Source organism: Apteryx mantelli, chromosome 42 (assembly GCF_036417845.1).
Source record: "Apteryx mantelli isolate bAptMan1 chromosome 42, bAptMan1.hap1, whole genome shotgun sequence".
In the NCBI taxonomy this organism is placed as follows: domain Eukaryota; kingdom Metazoa; phylum Chordata; class Aves; order Apterygiformes; family Apterygidae; genus Apteryx; species Apteryx mantelli.
The window spans coordinates 156,409-178,698 of record NC_090019.1 but is presented as its reverse complement, the minus strand read 5'-3'; the positions used below and the strand labels follow the sequence as shown (position 1 = coordinate 178,698).

Genomic DNA, 22,290 nt, shown 5'->3' with positions numbered 1-22,290 from the left:
TTAGCGTGTTCCTAGCCTGTCCTTAGCGTGTTCCTAGCGTGTTCTCCTCTCCTTAGCGTGTCCTTAGTGTGTCTGTGTGCCCTTAGCATGTTCTTAGCGTGTCCCCGTGGCCTTAGCATGTTCCTAGCGTGTCCTTAGCGTGTTCCTAGCGTGTTCTCCTCTCCTTAGCGTGTCCTTAGTGTGTCCGTGTGCCCTTAGCATGTTCTTAGCGTGTCCCCGTGGCCTTAGCATGTTCCTAGTGTGTCCTTAGTGTGTCCGTGTGCCCTTAGCATGATCTTAGTGTGTCCCCATGGCCTTAGCATGTTCCTAGCATGTTCTCCTCTCCTTAGCGTGGCCTTAACGTGCCCCCGTGTCCTGGCGTGACCTTAGCGTGTCCCGGCCCGACCCCCCCCACCAGGCCCCGCCCCCCACCACGTGCAAAGGGAGGGGGCGGGGCCGCGAAGGGGGAGGTGGGGCCCACCGCAGCCAATCGCAGCAGGCGGGGCCCGCCCCTCCCCCTTTAAGCCTTAAAGGGGCCGCGCGGCGCCTCCCGCGGAAAAAAGGGGGTTTAAAGGGGCAGGTGGAGGGGAATAAACCCCCCCCCGAGGGAAAAGGGCCTTAAAGGGGCAACGCCCTTAAAGGGGCGATGGTCTTAAAGGGGCAACGCCCTTAAAAGGGTAATGCCCTTAAAGGGGCAATGCCCTTAAAGGGGCAATGCTCTTAAAAGGGCAATCCTCTTAAAAGGGCAATGCTCTTAAAGGGGCAATGCGCTTAAAGGGGCAGCAGCCCTAAAAAGGGGTGATGGCCTTAAAGGGGAGGTGCAAAAGACAGGGGGAGGGGCCCGGACGCCTGGGCCCCCCCCCCCGCCCCGGCACAAGACCCGACTCGGCTTTTGTCCATTTTCCACCCGTTTAATTAAAAAAAAACCCTCGACCCCCCCCCAAAAGACGCGGGGGGGGGGACGTCACGTGTCGAGGCGTGTCGAGGCGTGACGGGGCGTGACGGGGCGCGGGGGGGGCGCTAGGGCCCCTCGCTGAAGCGGGTCACCAGCCCCTTGGGCAGTGGCTCGCGGTACGGCTCGGCCCGGACACGCGTGGGCGCCTGCGGGGGGGGGGACCACACGTTGGGGACACGCGGGGGGAGCGGTGGGGCCCACCGTGTCCCTCCGTGTCCCTCCATGTGCCCCCATGTCCCTCCATGTCCCCCATGTCCCCCATGTCCCCCCATGTCCCTCCATGTCCCCCATGTCCCTCCATGTCCCTCCATGTCCCCCCATGTCCCTCCATGTCCCCCCATGTCCCTCCATGTCCTCCATGTCCTCCATGTCCCTCCATGTCCCCCATGTCCCTCCATGTCCCTCCATGTCCCCCCATGTCCCTCCATGTCCTCCATGTCCTCCATGTCCTCCATGTCCCTCCATGTCCCCCCATGTCCCCCCATGTCCCTCCATGTCCTCCATGTCCCTCCATGTCCTCCATGTCCCTCCATGTCCCCCATGTCCCTCCATGTCCCTCCATGTCCCTCCATGTCCCCCATGTCCCCCATGTCCCTCCATGTCCCCCCATGTCCCTCCATGTCCCCCATGTCCCTCCATGTCCCTCCATGTCCCCCCATGTCCCTCCATGTCCCCCATGTCCCCCCATGTCCCCCCATGTCCCCCATGTCCCCCCATGTCCCTCCGTGTCCCCCCATGTCCCTCCATGTCCCCCCATGTCCCCGTGTCCCCACGTCACCTCGGGGACCCCCGGTGGCCGCCGGCGCCCCAGGCCGCTCCCCTCCTTCCACCCCATGGCCTGCAGCATGCGGGAGCCCAGCGTGGCCTCGCGGGGCGCCTCCGCCTCCCTGCGTGTCACCGCGTGTCACCACGGGTCATCACGTGTCACCACGTGTCATCGCGTGTCACCGCGTGTCATCGCGCCAGCCCGGTTCCCCCCCGTTTTGTCCCGTTTCTGCCCCGTTTGGGCCCGTTTCAGCCCCTTTTAGAGGTTCCTCACCCCGGTTTTGAGGTTCCTCACCCCGTTTTGGGGGGTCTCTGGACCCATTTTTGGGGTCCCTCAGGTCCTTTTGGGGTCCCACCACCCATTTTGGGGTCCCACCTACCCATTTTTGGGGTTTCTCAGCTTTTTTGGGCTCCAACCACCCTTTTTAGAGGTTCCTCACCCTGGTTTTGAGGTTCCTCACCCCATTTTGGGGGGTCTCCAGCCCCATTTTTGGGGTCCCTCAGCCCATTTTGGGGTCCCTCACCCTGGTTTTGAGGTTCCTCACCCCATTTTGGGGGGTCTCCAGACCCATTTTTGGGGTCCCTCAGGTCATTTCGGGGTCCCACCACCCATTTTTGGGGTCCCTCAGCCCATTTTTGGGGTCCCTCAGCCCATTCTGGGGTCCCACCACCCTACTTTGGGTCCCTCACCCCATTTTTGAGGTCCCTCACCCCATTCTGGAGGGTCTCCGGACCCATTTTTGGGGTCCCTCAGGTCATTTTGGGGTCCCACCACCCATTTTTGGGGTCCCTCAGCCCATTTTTGGGGTCCCTCAGGTCATTTCGGGGTCCCACCACCCATTTTTGGGGTCCCTCAGCCCATTTTTGGGGTCCCTCAGCTCATTTCGGGGTCCCACCACCCATTTTTGGGGTCCTTCAGCTCATTTCGGGGTCCCTCAGGTCATTTTGGGGTCCCACCACCCATTTTTGGGGTCCTTCAGCCCATTTCGGGGTCCCTCAGGTCATTTCGGGGTCCCACCACCCATTTTTGGGGTCCTTCAGCCCATTTCGGGGTCCCTCAGGTCATTTCGGGGTCCCACCACCCGTTTTTGGGGTCCCACCACCCGTTTTTGGGGTCCCTCAGCCCATTTTTGGGGTCCCTCAGCCCATTTTGGGTGCTCACCCGGCGCCCGGCGGCGGCCCCCCGAATTTCCTCCTCTTGGGCTCGGGGGGTTCGGGCACCCCGTACTTCTCCCGCCGCTCGGCCGCTCGGTCCCGGTACTTCATCTGGGGGGCAGTCGGCACCCATGGGTGTCCCCGGACCCCCCCCAGCACCCGTGGGTGCCCTGGGCCCCCCAAATGCCCCCCCCGGACCCTTATGGGACCCCCCCAATCTCTCCTAGCGCCTATGGGGGTCCCTAGAGCCCCTAAAGCCCCCCCAGCACCCATGGGACCCCCAAATACCCCCATCACCCATGAGACCCCCCCCCAAATCCCTCTGGCACCCCTGGGACCCCCATAGACCCCCCCCAGCACCCATGGGTGCCCCCCAGCACCCATGAGACCCCCAAATCCCCCCCCCAGCACCCATGGGACCCCCAAATCCCCCCCCCCAGCACCCATGGGACCCCCAATTCCCCCCCCCCAGCACCCATGGGTGCCCCCCCCCCCCAGCACCCACCTCGCCGTCGCTGCGCTCCAGCCCCTCGGGGGGGGGCGGGGGGGCCCCGCGCCGCTGCAGCTCCAGGTTTTGCTGGGGTGGGGGGGGGGGAGGGGGGCAATTGAGCACCCTAGGGTGCCCCGGGGGGGGGCAAATACCCCCCCGACAGGGGCAAACACCCCCCCCCGGGTGCAAACACCCCCCCCAGGGTGCAAATACCCCCCCCCAGGGTGACGCGTGGGGCACCCCGGGGTGCAAATTGCAGCGCGGGAAAATGGGTGCAATTGCCCCCCGGGGGTGATTAATTGCCCCAGAGGGAGCAAATACCACCCCGGGGGGGGCAAACAGCCCCCTAGAGCATGCAAATGCCCCCAAGGGGTTGCAAATACCCCCCCCCAGGGGTGCAAATACCCCCCCGGGGTGATGCACGAGCGGCCCCAAGGTGTCTGAAGGTGCAAATTGCAGTGTGGGGAAATGTGTGCAATTGCCCCCAGGGGTGATTAATTGCCCCAGGGGGGGCAAATACCACCCCGGGGGGGGCAAATAGCCCCCTAGAGCATGCAAATGCCCCCAAGGGGTTGCAAATACCCCCCCCAGGGGTGCAAATACCCCCCCAGGGTGATGCACGAGCGGCCCCAGGGCGCCTGAAGGTGCAAACTGCACCGCGGGAAAACGCGTGCAATTACCCCAGGGGGCAATTAATTGCCCTGGGGGGGCAAATACCACCCCGGGGGGGGCAAATAACCCCCTAGAGCATGCAAATGCCCCCCCAGGGTTGCAAATACCCCCCCCAGGGGTGCAAATACCCCCCCAGGGTGATGCACGAGCAGCCCCAAGGCGTCTGAAGGTGCAAATTGCACCGCGGGAAAACGCGTGCAATTGCCCCCAGGGGTGATTAATTGCCCCGGGGGGGCAAATACCACCCCGGGGGGGGCAAATAGCCCCCTAGAACATGCAAATGCCCCCCCCGGGTTGCAAATACCCCCCCAGGGCGACGCACGAGCAGCCCCAAGGCGCCTGAAGGTGCAAACTGCACCGCGGGAAAACGCGTGCAATTGCCCCCAGGGGTGATTAATTGCCCCAGGGGGGCAAATACCACCCCAGGGGGGGCAAACAGCCCCCTAGAGCATGCAAATGCCCCCAAGGGGTTGCAAATACCCCCCCGAGGGGTGCAAATACCCCCCCAGGGTGATGCACAAGTGACCCCAAAGTGCCTGAAGGTGCAAATTGCACCGCGGGAAAACGCGTGCAATTGCCCCCAGGGGCGATTAAATGCCCCAGGGGGGGCAAATATCACCCCGGGGGGGGCAAATAGCCCCCTAGAACATGCAAATGCCCCCCCCGGGTTGCAAATACCCCCCCAGGGCGACGCACGAGCAGCCCCAAGGCGCCTGAAGGTGCAAACTGCACCGCGGGAAAACGCGTGCAATTGCCCCCAGGGGTGATTAATTGCCCCAGGGGGGCAAATACCACCCCAGGGGGGGCAAACAGCCCCCTAGAGCATGCAAATGCCCCCAAGGGGTTGCAAATACCCCCCCGAGGGGTGCAAATACCCCCCCAGGGTGATGCACGAGCAGCCCCAAGGCGTCTGAAGGTGCAAATTGCACCGCGGGAAAACGCGTGCAATTGCCCCCAGGGGCGATTAATTGCCCCAGGGGGGGCAAATACCACCCCGGGGGGGGCAAACAGCCCCCTAGAACATGCAAATGCCCCCAAGGGGTTGCTAATACCCCCCCAGGGGTGCAAATACCCCCCCAAGGTGACGCACGAGTGGCCCCAGGGCGCCTGAAGGTGCAAACTGCAGCGCGGGAAAATGGGTGCAATTGCCCCCAGGGGTGATTAATTGCCCCAGGGGGAGCAAATACCACCCCGGGGGGGGCAAACAGCCCCCTAGAACATGCAAATGCCCCCCCAGGGTTGCAAATACCCCCCCGAGGGGTGCAAATACCCCCCCAGGGTGACGCACGAGCGGCCCCAAAGTGTCTGAAGGTGCAAATTGCACTGCGGGAAAACGTGTGCAATTGCCCCCGGGGGTGATTAATTGCCCCAGGGGGGGTAAATACCACCCCGGGGGGGGCAAATAACCCCCTAGAGCATGCAAATGCCCCCAAGGGGTTGCAAATACCCCCCCAGGGGTGCAAATACCCCCCCAGGGTGATGCACAAGCGGCCCCAAGGCGCCTGAAGGTGCAAACTGCACCGCGGGAAAACGCATGCAATTACCCCAGGGGGCAATTAATTGCCCTGGGGGGGCAAATACCACCCCGGGGGGGGCAAACAGCCCCCTAGAGCATGCAAATGCCCCCCCGGGGTTGCAAATACCCCCCCAAGGTGACGCACGAGCGGCCCCAGGGCGCCTGAAGGCGCAAACTGCACCGCGGGAAAATGTGTGCAATTACCCCAGGGGCGATTAATTGCCCCAGGGGGGGCAAATACCACCCCGGGAGGGGCAAACAACCCCCTAGAGCATGCAAATGCCCCCAAGGGGTTGCAAATACCCCCCCAGGGTGACGCACGAGCGGCCCCAGGGCGCCTGAAGGTGCAAATTGCACCGCGGGAAAATGCGTGCAATTGCCCCAGGGGGCAAATAATTGCCCCAGGGGGGGCAAAAACCACCCCGGGGGGGGCAAATAACCCCCTAGAGCATGCAAATGCCCCCCCAGGGTTGCAAATACCACCCCAGGGGTGCAAATATCCCCCCAGGGTGATGCACGAGCGGCCCCAGGGCGCCTGAAGGTGCAAACTGCACCGCGGGGAAAACGCGTGCAATTGCCCCCAGGGGTGATTAATTGCCCCGGGGGGGCAAATACCACCCCGGGGGGGGCAAACAACCCCCTAGAGCATGCAAATGCCCCCCCAGGGTTGCAAATACCCCCCCAAGGTGATGCACGAGCGGCCCCAAGGCGCCTGAAGGTGCAAACTGCACCGCGGGAAAACGCATGCAATTACCCCAGGGGGCAATTAATTGCCCTGGGGGGGCAAATACCACCCCGGGGGGGGCAAATAACCCCCTAGAGCATGCAAATGCCCCCAAGGGGTTGCAAATACCCCCCCAGGGGTGCAAATACCTCCCCAGGGTGATGCACGAGCGGCCCCAAGGCGCCTGAAGGTGCAAATTGCAGCGCGGGAAAATGCGTGCAATTGCCCCCGGAGGCAAATAATTGCCCCGGGGGGGTAAATACCACCCCGGGGGGGGGCAAATAGCCCCCTAGAGCATGCAAATGCCCCTGAGGGGTTGCAAATACCCCCCCCCCAAGGGGTTGCAAATACCCCCCCAAGGTGATGCACGAGCGGCCCCAGGGCGCCTGAAGGCGCAAACTGCAGCGCGGGAAAATGCGTGCAATTGCCCCCGGGGGCAAATAATTGCCCCGGGGGGGTAAATACCACCCCGGGGGGGGGGAAACAGCCCCCTAGAACATGCAAATACCCCCCCGGGGTTGCAAATACCCCCCCCAGGGGTGCAAATACCCCCCCAAGGTGATGCACGAGCAGCCCCAAAGTGTCTGAAGGCGCAAACTGCACCGCGGGAAAACGCGTGCAATTGCCCCAGGGGGCAAATAATTGCCCCGGGGGGGGGCAAAAAAAGGCCCTGGCGGTACCTTGTGGAGGCCGGAGAGCTGCTGGTGGCGCAGCAGGGCCTCCTTGCTGGGGAAGCGGCGGCGGCAGAGGAGGCAGGCGAGGCGGCGCCAGTCGGTGAGAGGCGCCGGGCGCTCGGGGCCCCGCTCGGCCTCTTCCTCGCTCTCGCTCTCGCCGCTGTAGGCGGCCACCAGGCCCCGGGGGGGGCTCTGCGGGGGGGGGGGGGAAGGGGGGGGTGAGGGGGGGCCCAGGCGTCCGGGCGAGGGGCCCAGGTGTCTGGGGAAAGGGCCCAGGCGTCCGGGAAAGGACCCAGGTGTCTGGGGAAAGGGCCCAGGCGTCCGGGCGTGGTGATAAGGGGGTGCGAGGGGCCCAGGCGTCCGGGGAAAGAGCCCAGGTATCTGGGGAAGGGGCCCAGGCGTCCGGGAAAGGGGCCCAGGTGTCCGGGGAAAGGGCCCAGGTGTCCAGGGAAAGGGCCCAGGAGTCCGGGGAAGGGGCCCAGGCATCCGGGAAAAGGGCCCAGGTGTCCGAGTGAGGGGCCCAGGTGTCCAGGGAAGGGGCCCAGGCGTCCGGGGAAAGGGCCCAGGTGTCCGAGTGAGGGGCCCAGGTGTCTGGGAAAAGGGCCCAGGTGTCCGGGGAAAGGGCCCAGGTGTCCGAGTGAGGGGCCCAGGTGTCTGGGAAAAGGGCCCAGGTGTCCGGGAAAGGGCCCAGGTGTCCGAGTGAGGGGCCCAGGTGTCTGGGAAAAGGGCCCAGGTGTCCGGGAAAGGGCCCAGGCGTCCAGGGAAGGGGCCCAGGTGTCCGGGAAAGGGCCCAGGTGTCCGGGAAAAGGGCCCAGGCGTCCGGGAAAGGGGCCCAGGCGTCCGGGAAAGGGGCCCAGGCGTCCGGGGAAAGGGCCCAGGCATCCGGGAAAGGGGCCCAGGCATCCAGGGAAGGGGCCCAGGCATCCGGGAAAAGGGCCCAGGCGTCCGGGGAAGGAGCCCAGGTGTCTGGGGAAGGGGCCCAGGCGTCCGGGAAAAGGGCCCAGGTGTCCGGGAAAAGGGCCCAGGCATCCGGGAAGGGGCCCAGGCATCCGGGAAAAGGGCCCAGGCGTCCGGGGAAGGAGCCCAAGTGTCCAGGGAAGGGGCCCAGGCGTCCGGGAAAAGAGCCCAGGCATCCGGGAAAGGGCCCAGGCGTCCGGGGAAAGGGCCCAGGCGTCCGGGGAAGGAGCCCAAGTGTCTGGGGAAAGGGGCCCAGGTGTCCGGGAAAGGGGCCCAGGCGTCCGGGGAAAGGGCCCAGGCATCCGGGGAAGGGGCCCAGGCATCCGGGGAAGGGGCCCAGGCGTCCGGGGAAGGGGCCCAGGCGTCCGGGGAAAGGGCCCAGGCGTCCGGGGAAGGAGCCCAAGTGTCTGGGGAAAGGGCCCAGGCGTCCGGGGAAAGGGCCCAGGCATCCGGGGAAGGGGCCCAGGCATCCGGGGAAGGGGCCCAGGCGTCCGGGCCCTACCCCCACCCCGAGGGGCCCAGGCGTCCGGGCTCACCAGCCGCTCCTCGCTCGCCAGCTTGGGCAGCTCCATGGCCGCGTGCTGCCTCTCAGCCAGGGCCCCCTGCGAGGGTGGGTGGGGGGAAACGGGGCTCAGGGGGGCACCCATGGGTGCTGCCGGGGTCCCCGCGGGCACCTTGGGGGCGCTCACGGGGGGTCCCGGGACCCACGAGGGGCTGTGGGCGCCCATAGGGTGCTCACGAAGGTCTCTGAGCACCCTTAGGTGTCCTTGAGCACCCACAAGTGTCCCCATGGTGGTCTGTGGGTGCTCGTGGGAGTCCCTGGGTGACCATGGGGCGCCCAAGGGGGTCTCTGAGCACCCATGGGTGGCTCTGAGCAGCCACAAGTGTCCCCATGGGGGTCTATGGGTGCTCACGGAGGTCTACGGGTGCTCGTGTGGGTCCCTGGGTGGTCATGTGGGTGCTAAGGGTCTCCTAGAGCACCCATGGGTGGCTCTGGTCACCCATAAATGCCCCCATAGAGGTCCATGGGTGCTCATGGAGGTCTATGGGTGCTCATGCGGGTCCCTGGGTGCTCATGTGGGTGTTAAGGGCGTCCTAGAGCACCCATGGGTGGCTCTGGCCACCCATAAATGTCCCCATAGAGGTCCATGGGTGCTCATGGAGGTCTCTGGGTGCTCATGTGGGTGTTAAGGGCGTCCTAGAGCACCCATGGGTGGCTCTGGCCACCCATAAATGTCCCCATAGAGGTCCATGGGTGCTCATGGAGATCTCTGGGTGCTCATGTGGGTGCCAAGGGCATCCTAGAGCACCCACGGGTGGTTCTAGTCACCCATAAATGTCCCCAGGGAGGTCTATGGGTGCTCATGGAGATCTATGGGTGCTCACGAAGATCTCCAGGTGCTCATGGAGGTCTCTGGGTGCTCATGTGGGTGCCAAGGGCATCCTAGAGCACCCATGGGTGGTTCTGGTCACCCATAAACGTCCCCATGGGGGTCTATGGGTGCTCATGGAGGTCTATGGGTGCTCATGTGGGTGCCAAGGGCATCCTAGAGCACCCACGGGTGGTTCTAGTCACCCATAAATGTCCCCATGGAGATCTCTAGGTGCTCATGGAGGTCTCTGGGTGCTCCTGTGGGTGCTAAGGGTGTCCTAGAACACCCATCGGTGGCTTTGGTCACCCATAAATGTCTCCATGGAGATCTCTAGGTGCTCATGGAGGTCTATGGGTGCTCACAAAGATCTCCACGTGCTCATGGAGGTCTCTGGGTGCTCATGTGGGTGCCAAGGATGTCCTAGAGCACCCATGGGTGGTTCTGGTCACCCATAAATGTCCCCATGGAGGTCTATGGGTGCTCATGGAGATCTATGGGTGCTCACGAAGATCTCCAGGTGCTCATGGAGGTCTCTGGGTGCTCATGTGGGTGCCAAGGATGTCCTAGAGCACCCATGGGTGGCTTTGGTCACCCATAAATGTCCCCATAGAGGTCCATGGGTGCTCATGGAGGTCTATGGGTGCTCATGGAGATCTCTGGGTGCTCATGTGGGTGCCAAGAGCATCCTAGAGCACCCATGGGTGGCTTTGGTCACCCATAAACGTCCCCATGGAGGTCTATGGGTGCTCATGGAGGTCTATGGGTGCTCATGTGGGTGCCAAGGGCATCCTAGAGCACCCACGGGTGGTTCTAGTCACCCATAAATGTCCCCATGGAGATCTCTAGGTGCTCATGGAGGTCTATGGGTGCTCACAAAGATCTCCAGGTGCTCATGGAGGTCTCTGGGTGCTCATGTGGGTGCCAAGGATGTCTTAGAGCACCCATGGGTGGCTCTGGTCACCCATAAATGTCCCCATAGAGGTCCATGGGTGCTCACGGAGGTCTATGGGTGCTCATGTGGGTGCCAAGGGTGTCCTAGAGCACCCATGGGTGGTTCTAGTCACCCATAAATGTCCCCATGGAGATCTTTAGGTGCTCATGGAGATCTCTGGGTGCTCATGTGGGTGCCAAGAACATCCTAGAGCACCCATGGGTGGCTTTGGTCACCCATAAATATCCCCATGGAGATCTATGGGTGCTCATGGAGATCTCTGGGTGCTCATGTGGGTGCCAAGGATGTCCTAGAGCACCCATGGGTGGCTTTGGTCACCCATAAACATCCCCGTGGAAATTTCCAGCTACTCATGGAGGTCTATGGGTGCTCATATGGGTGCTAAGGATGTTCTAGAGCACCCCTGGGTGGCTCTGGTCACCCATAAATGTCCCCGTAGAGGTCCATGGGTGCTCATGGAGGTCTATGGGTGCTCATGTGGGTGCCAAGGGCATCCTAGAGCACCCATGGGTGGCTTTGGTCACCCATAAACATCCCCGTGGAAATTTCCAGCTACTCATGGAGGTCTATGGGTGCTCACGAAGATCTCCAGGTGCTCATGGAGGTCTATGGGTGCTCATGTAGGTGCCAAGGATGTCCTAGAGCACCCACGGGTGGTTCTAGTCACCCATAAATGTCCCCATGCAGATCTTTAGGTGCTCATGGAGATCTCTGGGTGCTCATGTGGGTGCCAAGGGCATCCTAGAGCACCCATGGGTGGCTCTGGTCACCCATAAATGTCCTCATGGAGATCTCCACTTACTCATGGAAGTCTATGGGTGCTCATGGAGATCTCTGGGTGCTCATGTGGGTGCTAAGGGTCTCCTAGAGCACCCATGGGTGGCTCTGGACACCCATAAATGTCCCCATGCAGGGTTCTAGGCGCTCATGGAGGTCTATGGGTGCTCATGTGGGTCCCTGGGTGCTCATGTGGGTGCCAAGAACATCCTAGAGCACCCATGGGTGGCTCTGGTCACCCATAAACGTCCCCGTGGAGGTCTATGGGTGCTCATGTGGGTCCCTGGGTGGTCATGTGGGTGCTAAGGGTCTCCTAGAGCACCCATGGGTGGCTCTGGTCACCCATAAATGTCCCCATGGGGGTCTATGGGTGCTCGTGGAGGTCTATGTGTGCTCATGTGGGTGCCAAGAGCGTCCTAGAGCACCCATGGGTGGTTCTGGTCACCCATAAATGTCCCCATGGAGATCTCTAGGTGCTCATGGAGGTCTATGGGTGCTCATGAAGATCTCCAGGTGCTCATGTGGGTGCCAAGGATGTCTTAGAGCACCCATGGGTGGCTTTGGTCACCCCTCCATGTCCCCATAGAGGTCGATGGGTGCTTACAGAGGTCTATGGGTGCTCATGTAGGTGCCAAGGGTGTCCTAGAGCACCCATGGGTGGCTCTGGCCACCCATAAATGTCCCCATAGAGGTCCATGGGTGCTCATGGAGGTCTATGGGTGCTCATGGAGATCTCTGGGTGCTCATGTGGGTGCCAAGAGCATCCTAGAGCACCCATGGGTGGCTTTGGTCACCCATAAACATCCCCATGGAGGTCTATGGGTGCTCATGGAGATCTCTGGGTGCTCATGTGGGTGCCAAGGATGTCCTAGAGCACCCATGGGTGGCTCTGGTCACCCATAAATGTCCCCATGGAGGTCTATTGGTGCTCATGGAGGTCTCTAGGTGCTCATGGAAGTCTATGGGTGCTCATGGAGATCTATGGGTGCTCATGTGGGTGCCAAGGGCGTCCTAGAGCACCCATGGGTGGCTTTGGTCACCCATAAATGTCCCCATGGAGGTCTACAGGTGCTCACGGAGGTCTATGGGTGTTCATGTGGGTGCCAAGGGTGTCCTAGAGCACCCATGGGTGGCTCTGGTCACCCATAAATGTCCCCATGGAGGTCTATTGGTGCTCATGGAGGTCTCTAGGTGCTCATGGAGGTCTATGGGTGCTCATGGAGATCTATGGGTGCTCATGTGGGTGCCAAGGGCGTCCTAGAGCACCCATGGGTGGCTCTGGTCACCCATAAATGTCCCCATAGAGGTCCATGGGTGCTCACGGAGGTCTATGGGTGTTCATGTGGGTGCCAAGGGTGTCCTAGAGCACCCATGGGTGGCTCTGGCCACCCATAAATGTCCCCATGGAGATCTCTAGGTGCTCATGGAGGTCTATGGGTGCTCACAAAGATCTCCACGTGCTCATGGAGGTCTCTGGGTGCTCATGTGGGTGCCAAGGATGTCCTAGAGCACCCATGGGTGGCTCTGGTCACCCATAAATGTCCCCATGGAAGTCTATGGGTGCTCATGGAGGTCTCTAAGTGCTCATGGAAGTCTATGGGTGCTCATGGAGATCTATGGGTGCTCATGTGGGTGCCAAGGGCGTCCTAGAGCACCCATGGGTGGCTTTGGTCACCCATAAATGTCCCCATGGAGGACTCCAACTGCTCATGGAGGTCCATGGGTGCTTGTGGAGGTCTCTGGGTGCTCCCAAAGCTCTCCAGGTGCTTCCACGACCACCCCCGGGTGTCCCCACCCCCCCCACCCAACCACCCCCCTCGCCGGGGTGGGGAGAGCACCCACGGGCGCTACCTTCTTCTCGAGGATGGCGTAGCCGGCGTCGGCGGTGGCTGACTCGCGCCGCTCGTCCTCCCGCAGGGTGGCCGCCGGCGCGAAGCTGCTCCGGAAGGTCTCCCGTTGCTTGTTGAGGCTCCGCGCCCACCGCTCCATGTCCTTGGCGATCTGCGGGCACCCGCGGGTGCTCCCTCAGCGCCGGAGGGGGCACCCGCGGGGTGCCTGGCACCCAGGGAGGTGCTACTATTTTGGGTGGGTGACCGTGGGTGCTACCAAGGTGGAGAAAGGGCTGCAGGTGGTACGGCACCTATGGGTGCTACCATGTTGGTTAGGTGCCCCTGGGTGCTATTGGGGTTCATGGGCACCCACGGGTGCTACCAGGTTGCTGAAAACCCTATGGGTGCTATTGGGATGGATGGGCACCCATGGGTACTACGATGTTGGTTAGGAGCCCATGGGTGCTACCAGGTTGCTTAGGAGCCCATGGGTGCTACCACATTGGTTAGGTGCCCCTGGGTGCTATTGGGGTGCATGAACACCTATGGGTGCTACCAGGTTGGTTAGATGTCCATGGGTGCTACCAGGTTGCTGAGGACCCCATGGGTGCTATTGGGATGGATGGGCACCCATGGGTGCTACCAGGTTGGGTGGGTGCCCATGGGTGCTGTTGGGATGGACAGGCACCCATGGGTGCTACCAAGTTGCTTAGATGCCCATGGGTACTACCATGTTGGTTAGGAGCCCATGGGTGCTATTGGGATTCATGGGCACCCATGGGTGCTACCAGGTTGCTGAGGACCCCATGGGTGCTATTGGGGTGCATGGGCACCCATAGGTGCTACCAAGTTGGTTAGGTGCCTATGGGTGCTACTAGATTGGGTGGGCACTCACGGGTGCTACTGGGATGGATGGGCACCCATGGGTGCTACCAAGTTGCTTAGATGCCCATGGGTGCTACCATGTTGGTTAGGAGCCCATGGGTGCTATTGGGGTTCATGGGCACCCATGGGTGCTACCACGTTGGTTAGGTGCCCATGGGTGCTACCAGGTTGGGTGGGAGACCATGAATGCTATTGGGATGGATGGGCACCCACGGGTGCTACCGCGTTGGTTAGGTGCCCATGGGTGCTACCAGGTTGATTAAACGCCCATGGGTGCTACCATGTTGGTTAGGAGCCCATGGGTGCTACTGGGATGGACGGGCACCCACGGGTGCTACCAGGTTGCTTAGATGCCCATGGGTGCTACCATGTTGGTTAGGAGCCCATGGGTGCTATTGGGGTGCATAGGCACCCATGGGCGCTACCAGGTTGCTGAGGACCCCATGGGTGCTCTTGGGCTAGATGGGCACCCACGGGTGCTACTGCATTGGTTAGGTACCCATGGGAGCTACGAGGTTGGTTAGGAGACCATGGGTGCTACCAGGTTGGTTAGGAGCCCATGGGTACTATTGGGGTTCATGGGCACCCATGGGTGCTACCACGTTGGTTAGGTGCTTAGGGGTGCTACTAGGTTGGGTGGGTGCCCATGGGTGCTATTGGGATGGATGAGCACCCATGGGTGCTACCAGATTGGTTAAATGCTCATGGGTGCTACCAGGTTGCTTAGGAGCCCATGGGTGCTATTGGGGTTCATGGGCACCCATGGGTGCTACCGCGCTGGTTAGGTGCCCATGGGTGCTACCAGGTTGGGTGGGTGCCCATGAATGCTATTGGGATGGATGGGCACCCACGGGTGCTACCGCGCTGGTTAGGTGCCCATGGGTGCTACCAGGTTGATTAAACGCCCATGGGTGCTACCAAGTTGCTTAGGAGCCCATGGGTGCTATTGCTGTTCATGGGCATCTATGGGTGCTACCAAGTTGCTTAGAAGCCCATGGGTGCTACCACATTGGTTAGGAGCCCATGGGTGCTATTGGGGTGCACAAGCACCCATGGGTGCTACCAGGCTGCTGAAGACCCCATGGGTGCCATTGGGGTTCATGGGCACCCACGGGTGCTACCAGGTTGCTTAGGAGCCCATGGGTGCTACCAGGTTGCTGAGGACCCCACGAGTGCTATTGAGATGGATGGGCATCCATGGGTGCTACCAGGTTGGGTGGGAGCCCAGGGATGCTATTGGGATGGATAGACACCCATGGGTGCTACCAGGTTGGTTAGGTGCCCATGGGTGCTATGGAGATGTTTGGGCACCTATAGGTGCTACCAGGTTGGGTGGGTGCCCATGGGTGCTATTGCATTCTAGGAGCACCCATGGTTATTACTTGGGTGCAAAGCCACCTCTGGGGTCCTACCAGAATATATTGGCACCCATGGGTGCTACTGGGGTCTATGGCCACCAGCAAGTGTTCTTGGGGTGCAGGAGCACCCACGGGTCCTATCAGGGTCTATGGCCGTCTACAGGTATTTTTGGGGTGCGGGAGCATCCATGGGTGCTACCAAGGTACATTGGCACCCATGGGTGCTCTTGGGGGTGCAGGAGCACCCATGGGTGCTACCAGAGTAGATAAGCATCTATGGGTACTATTAAGATGTAGAAGCACCCATGGGTCCTACTAAGGTATGCAAACACCCACGGGTGCTACTAAGATCAGTGGTCACCTACAGGTATTCCTGGGGTACGATAGCACCCATGGGTGCTACCAAGACAGATGAGCACCCATGGGTGCTACTAGGGTCTATGACCACCTACAGGCGTTTTTGGGGTGCAGGAGCACCCATGGGTGCTACCAAGCTATACAAGCACCATTGGATGCTACTAGGGTCTACGATCACCCACAGGTGTTCCTGAGATGCAGGAGCACCCATGGGTCCTACCAAGGCATATGAGCACCCTTGGGCGCTACTAGGTTCTATGATCGCCTACAGGTGTTCCTGAGATGCAGGAGCACCCATAGGTCCTACTAAGGCATATGAGCACCCATAGGTGCTACTAGGATCTATGATCACCTACAGGTGTTTTTGGGGTGGAAGAGCATCCATAGGTCCTACCAAAACATACGAGCACCCATGGGTGCTACTAGGGTCTATGATCACCCACAGCATTCCTGGGGTGCAGGAGCACCCATGGGTCCTACCAAGACATAGAAGCACCCTTGGGTGCTACTGGGGTCTATGGCCACCTACAGGCGTTCCTGAGATGCAGGAGCACCCATGGGTCCTACCAAAGCATATGAACACCTACAGGTGCTACTAGGATCTATGGTCACCTACAGGCGTTCCTGGAGTTCAGGAGCACCCATGGGTGCTACCAAGCTATACGAGCACCCTTGGGTGCTACTGGGGTCTATGGCCACCCACAGGCGTTCTTGAGATGCAGGAGCACCCATGGGTCCTACCAAGACATATAAGCACCCTTGGGTGCCATTGGGATCTAGAAGCACCCATGGGTGCTACCAAGACATATGAGCACCCTTGGGTGCTACTAGGGTCTACGATCACCCACAGGTGTTCCTGAGATGTAGGAGCACCCATGGGTCCTACCAAGACATATGAGCACCCTTGGGTGCCATTGGGATCTAGGAGCACCCATGGGTGCTACCAAGACATATGAGCACCCTTGGGTGCCAGTGAGGTCTATGGCCACCTCCAGATGTTCCTGGGGTGCAGGAGCACCCATGGGTCCTAGTAAGGCATATGAGCACCCTTGGGTGCCATTGGGATCTAGAAGCACCCATGGGTGCTACCAAGACATATGAGCACCCTTGGGTGCCAGTGAGGTCTATGGCCACCTCCAGATGTTCCTGGGGTACAGGAGCACCCATGGGTCCTACCAAGACATATAAGCACCCTTGGGTGCCATCGGGATCTAGAAGCACCCATGGGTGCTACCAAGACATATGAGCACCCTTGGGTGCCATTGGGATCTAGGAGCACCCACGGGTGCTACCAAGACATATGAGCACCCTTGGGTGCTATTGGGGTCTATGACCACCTCCAGGCGTTCTTGAGATGCAGGAGCACCCATGGGTCCCACCAAGACATATGAGCACCCTTGGGTGCCATTGGGATCTAGAAGCACCCATGGGTGCCACCAAGACATATGAGCACCCTTGGGTGCCAGTGAGGTCTATGGCCACCTCCAGATGTTCCTGGGGTGCAGGAGCACCCATGGGTCCTACCAAGACATATAAGTACCCTTGGGTGCCATTGGGATCTAGGAGCACCCATGGGTCCTACCAAGACATATGAGCACCCTTGGGTGCTACTGGGATCTATGACCACCTACAGGTGTTCCTGAGATGCAAGAGCACCCATGGGTGCTACCAAGGCATACGAGCACCCACGGGTGCTACTGGGGCCTATAGCCACCTACAGATGTTCCTAGGGTACAGGAGCACCCACGGGTGCTACCAAAGCATATGAGCACCCATGGGTGCTATTGGGGTCTATGGCCACCCACAGGCGTTCTTGAGATGCAGGAGCACCCATGGGTCCTACCAAGACATATGAGCACCCTAGGGTGCCATTGGGATCTAGAAGCACCCATGGGTGCTACCAAGACATATGAGCACCCTTGGGTGCTACTGGGATCTATGACCACCTACAGGTGTTCCTGGGGTGCAGGAGCACCCATGGGTCCTACCAAGACATATGAGCACCCTAGGGTGCCATTGGGATCTAGAAGCACCCATGGGTGCTACCAAGACATATGAGCACCCTTGGGTGCCAGTGAGGTCTATGGCCACCTCCAGATGTTCCTGGGGTGCAGGAGCACCCATGGGTCCTACCAAGACATATGAGCACCCATGGGTGCTACTGGGATCTATGGCCACCTCCAGGCGTTCTTGAGATGCAGGAGCACCCATGGGTCCTACCAAGCTATACGAGCACCCTTGGGTGCTAGTGAGGTCTATGGCCACCTCCAGATGTTCCTGGGGTACAGGAGCACCCATGGGTGCTACCAAGACATAGAAGCACCCTTGGGTGCCACTGGGATCTAGAAGCACCCATGGGTGCTACCAAGACATATGAGCACCCTTGGGTGCCAGTGAGGTCTATGGCCACCTCCAGATGTTCCTGGGGTGCAGGAGCACCCATGGGTCCTACCAAGGCATATAAGCACCCTTGGGTGCCATTGGGATCTAGAAGCACCCATGGGTGCTACCAAGACATATGAGCACCCTTGGGTGCCAGTGAGGTCTATGGCCACCTCCAGATGTTCCTGGGGTGCAGGAGCACCCATGGGTCCTACCAAGACATATGAGCACCCTTGGGTGCTATTGGGGTCTATGGTCACCTACAAGCATTTTGGGGGTGCAGGAGCACCCACGGGTGCTCCCAAGGCACACGAGCACCCCTCCCCGCCCCCCCGGCGGGGCACCCATGGGTGCCGCTCACCTGCTGGGCCGTCTTGGTCTTGTGCTTCTCCTTCTTGTCCTTGGGCTCCTTGGGGGGTCCCGGGGGGCCGGGGGCGTCGCGGGGTGGCTCGGCCGCCTGTTCGGGCGCCGCCACGTAGGTGCGCCGCTCGCCGTCCCAGTACAGGTACTGCTGCGCCCCGGCGTCGTAGTAGTACTGCGGGTGACGGCGCGGGTGACGCCGCGGGTGACGCCGCGGGTGACAACGGTGACAACACGGCGCAACACCCCAAGGTGCCCCGGCAGCGGCGTTTCCCCCCCCCCTTTGCTCCTATTCAAGCTTGTGTGGTTGTCAGGCGGAGCGGGTGACGCTCGTCAGGCGGAGCGGGTGACGCTTGGCACCCGCGTGTGCCCGGAGCGGGTGGCGTTTGTCACCCATGTGTCCCCCCTAAGCGGGTGGCATTTGGCACCCGCTCGTCTCCGGAGCGGGTGACGCTTGTCACCCGGCTGTTCCAGGAGTGCGGTGACGCTTGTCTCTGGAGTGGGTGGTATTTGTCACCCATGTGTCCCCAAACTGGGTGGCACTTGTCACCCGCATGTCTCCGGAGCGGGTGGCATTTGTCACCTGCGTGTCCCCCCCAAGTGGCATTTGTCACCCGCTCGTCTCTGGAGCGGGTGACACTTGTCACCCGTGTGTCGCCGAACTGGGTGGCACTTGTCACCCACATGTCTCCAGAGCAGGTGGCATTTGTCACCCATTTCTTCCTGGAATGGGGGACACTTGTCACCTGTGCGTCCCCGGAGCGGGTGACACTTGTCACCCCTGTGTCCCCAAACTGGGTGGCACTTGTCACCCGCACGTCCCCGGAATGGGTGGCATTTGTCACCCATGCGTCCCCTTAAGTGGGTGGCATTCGGCACCCGCTCGTCTCCGGAGCGGGTGACGCTTGTCACCCGGCTGTTCCGGGAGTGCGGTGACGCTTGTCACCCACTTCGTCTCTGGAGCAGGTGACACTTGTCACCCATGTGTCCCCGAACCGGGTGGCACTTGTCACCCGCATGTCCCCGGAGCGGGTGGCATTTGTCACCTGCGTGTCCCCCCCAAGTGGCATTTACACCCGCTCGTCTCTGGAGCGGGTGACACTTGTCACCCATGTGTCGCCGAACTGGGTGGCACTTGTCACCCACATGTCTCCAGAGCAGGTGGCATTTGTCACCCATTTCTTCCTGGAATGGGGGACACTTGTCACCTGTGCGTCCCCGGAGCGGGTGACACTTGCCACCCATGTGTCTCTGAACCGGGGTGGCACGTGTCACCCGCATGTCCCCCAGAGCGGGTGGCATTTGTCACCTGCGTGTCCCCCAAGTGGGTGGCATTTGTCACTGTGCCCCTGGAACGGGTGACACTTGTCACTCGCTCATCCCCAGAGCGGCTGACCCTTGTCACCTGTGGTGTCCCCCAAAGCGCGTGGCATTTGTCACCCGCTCACCCCCAGAATAACCTGCGTTTGTCACCCGCTCGTCTCTGCAGCGGGTGATATTTGTCACCCAGGTGTCACCGCAGCAGGTGGGCACTTGTCCACCCCGCCTCTCGTCCCTAGAGCAAGCGTTGTCTGTCACTCGCTCGCCCTTGGAGAGGGGCCCGTCCATCCCCACGTGTCCCCACAGCAGGTGTCACTTGTCCCTACGTGTCCCCAGAGCGGGTGACAACAGCCGGAGCAACTGTTGTCACCCGCTCGCTTACTAACCAAGTGGTGCTTGTCACCCCGCTCGCCCCCGGAGCAGGGCATCCGTGTCCCCCACACCCCCCGGGGGGCGGGTGACACTTGTCACCCAGCATCACCCGAGCGGGTGACAACAGTCGGAGCACCTGTTGTCACCCGCTCACCCCCTAAGCAAAGTGCCATTTGTCACCCGCTCAGCTCCAGAGCGGGGCACATCCGTCCCCGTGCCCCTCTGGGCAGGTGACACTTGTCACCCGGTGTCACCTGAACAAGCGACAACAGTCGGAACGCCTGTTGTCACCCATTCATGGCCCTAAACAAGTGCCATTTGTCACCCCGCTCGCCCCAGAGCAGGGCCCATCCATCCCCGCACCCCCCGGGGGGGGTGACACTTGTCACCAGGTGTCACCCGCACAAGTGACAACAGTCGGAATGCCCGTTGTCACCCCGTTTATGCCCCAAACGAGCGCCATTTGTCCCCCGCTCGCCCCCGGAGCAGGGCCCATCCGTCCCCACGCCCCCCCGGGCAGGTGACACTTGTCACCTGGTGTCACCCGAACAAGCGACAACAAGTCGGAACGCCCGTTGTCACCCGTTTATGCCCAAACGAGCGCCGTTTGTCCCCTCGCTCGCCCCTGGAGCAGGGCACCCACGTCCCCACGATCCCCCAGAGTGGGTGACACTTGTCACCCCGGTGTCACCCGAACAAGCGACAACAGTCGGAACGCCTGTTGTCACCCGTTTATATGCCCCAAACGAGCGCCGTTTGTCCCCCCGCTCGCCCCCGGAGCGGGGCCCATCCATCCCCCGCGCCCCCCCCCAGGGCGGGTGACGCTTGTCACCCGGTGTCACCCGGCCTCACCTGGGAGGTGGGGGTCGTAGTAGAGGCCCGTCAGCGGGTCATAGTAGTAGCCCGAGCTCTTCATCGTACTGGTAGGTGGAGACGTCGGGCACCGCTGCCGGGGGGGGGGGGGGACACGGCGGGGGGGGGGGGGTGTCACTGGGTGGGGGGGGGGCCGTGACCCCCCCCCCTCCCCCAGGGACCCCCCCCAAATCCCCCAGCTGCCTGCCGGGACCCCCCCGAAAACCCCCTGAGCCCCCCCAAAAACCGCCTCGTCGGCCCCCCCGACCCCCCCAAAACCCCCCCAGACCCCCCCAAAACCACCTCAATCAGCCCCCTTGGACCCCCCAAGACCCCCCAAAAATCCCCCCAGGACCCTCCAGACCCCCCCAGGACCCCCCCAAACCCCCCCAAAACCACCTTATCAGCCCCCTTGGACCTCCAGAACCCCCCAAAACCCCCCCAGGACCCTCCAGACCCCCCCAAGACCCCCCAAAACCCCCCAGGACCCCCCAGACCCCCCCACGGACCCCCCTCATCAGCCCCCTTGGACCCCCCCAAGACCCCCGAAACCCCCCCAGGACCCCCCAGACCCCCCCAAAACCACCTCTCATCAGCCCCCTTGGACCCCCCGGGACCCCCCAAAACCCCCCCAGGACCCTCCAGACCCCCCCACGACCCACCTCATCAGCCCCCTTGGACCCCCCAAGACCCCCCCAGGACCCTCCAGACCCCCCCCAAAACCACCCCTCATCAGCCCCCTTGGACCCCCCAGGATCCCCCAAAATCCCCCCAGGACCCTCCAGACCCCCCAAAACCACTCTCATCAGCCCCCTTGGACCCCCCAGACCCCCCAAAATCCCCCCAGGACCCTCCAGACCCCCCCAAAACCACCTCATCAGCCCCCTTGGACCTCCAGAACCCCCCAAAACCCCCCAGGACCCTCCAGACCCCCCCAGACCCCCCAAATCCCCCCAAAACCACCTCATCAGCCCCCTTGGACCCCCCGAAACACCCCCGGACCCCCCCCAACTCACGGTACTGGCCGTAGGGGTCGGGGCCAGGGGTGGCAGCGGCCGGGGGGGGGCCCGGGGGGGCGGCGCCGGGGGGGTCGCCCTTGGGTGCCCGCCGGGGGGGCCGGGCCGTAGGGCTGCAGGGTTGGGGGGGGGGGTGTCAGTCCTTGCCCCCCCCCAAAATACCCCCCCCACATAGTGACCCCCCCCAGCACCCACCCCCCCAACCCCCCCCAAATCCCCCTAAATCCCCCAAAAAGCCCCATTTTGGGGGTGTTTCCCCCCATTTTGGGGGGCCCCCCCGAGCCGTTTTGGGGGGTCCCCGATTTTGTCCCCCCCCCCAAGGTCCCCGTTTTGGGGGGTTTTCCTCCCATTTTGGGGTTTTCCTCCCCATTTGGAGCCCCCCCACCCCAAAGCCCTCCCCAAACTCCCCATTTTTGGGGGTTTTCCTCCATTTTGGGGTTCCCCCCATTTCAGGACACCCCCAAACTCCCTAATTTTGGGGTTTTTCCCCCCAATTTGGGGCTCCCCCACCCCAAAGCCCCCCCAAACTCCTCCATTTTTGGGGTTTTTCCCCCCATTTCGGGGTTCCCA

At 61.9% G+C, this 22,290-nt stretch overlaps 1 protein-coding gene across 1 annotated transcript; it reads right to left on the bottom strand.

Annotated features, from left to right (window-relative positions):
* Positions 1 to 912: 912 nt before the first annotated feature.
* On the bottom strand, positions 913 to 18,336 carry LOC136995255 (RNA-binding protein 10-like). The gene is made up of 8 exons (XM_067315120.1): positions 18,162 to 18,336; positions 12,841 to 12,990; positions 8,424 to 8,489; positions 6,937 to 7,122; positions 3,360 to 3,431; positions 2,862 to 2,965; positions 1,713 to 1,821; positions 913 to 1,080 (listed from the first exon to the last, which is right to left on the bottom strand). Exons 2-8 carry the CDS (start codon positions 12,976 to 12,978, stop codon positions 1,000 to 1,002), a joined length of 756 nt encoding a protein of 251 aa, XP_067171221.1. The 5' UTR covers positions 12,979 to 12,990; positions 18,162 to 18,336; the 3' UTR covers positions 913 to 999.
* Positions 18,337 to 22,290: the final 3,954 nt, after the last annotated feature.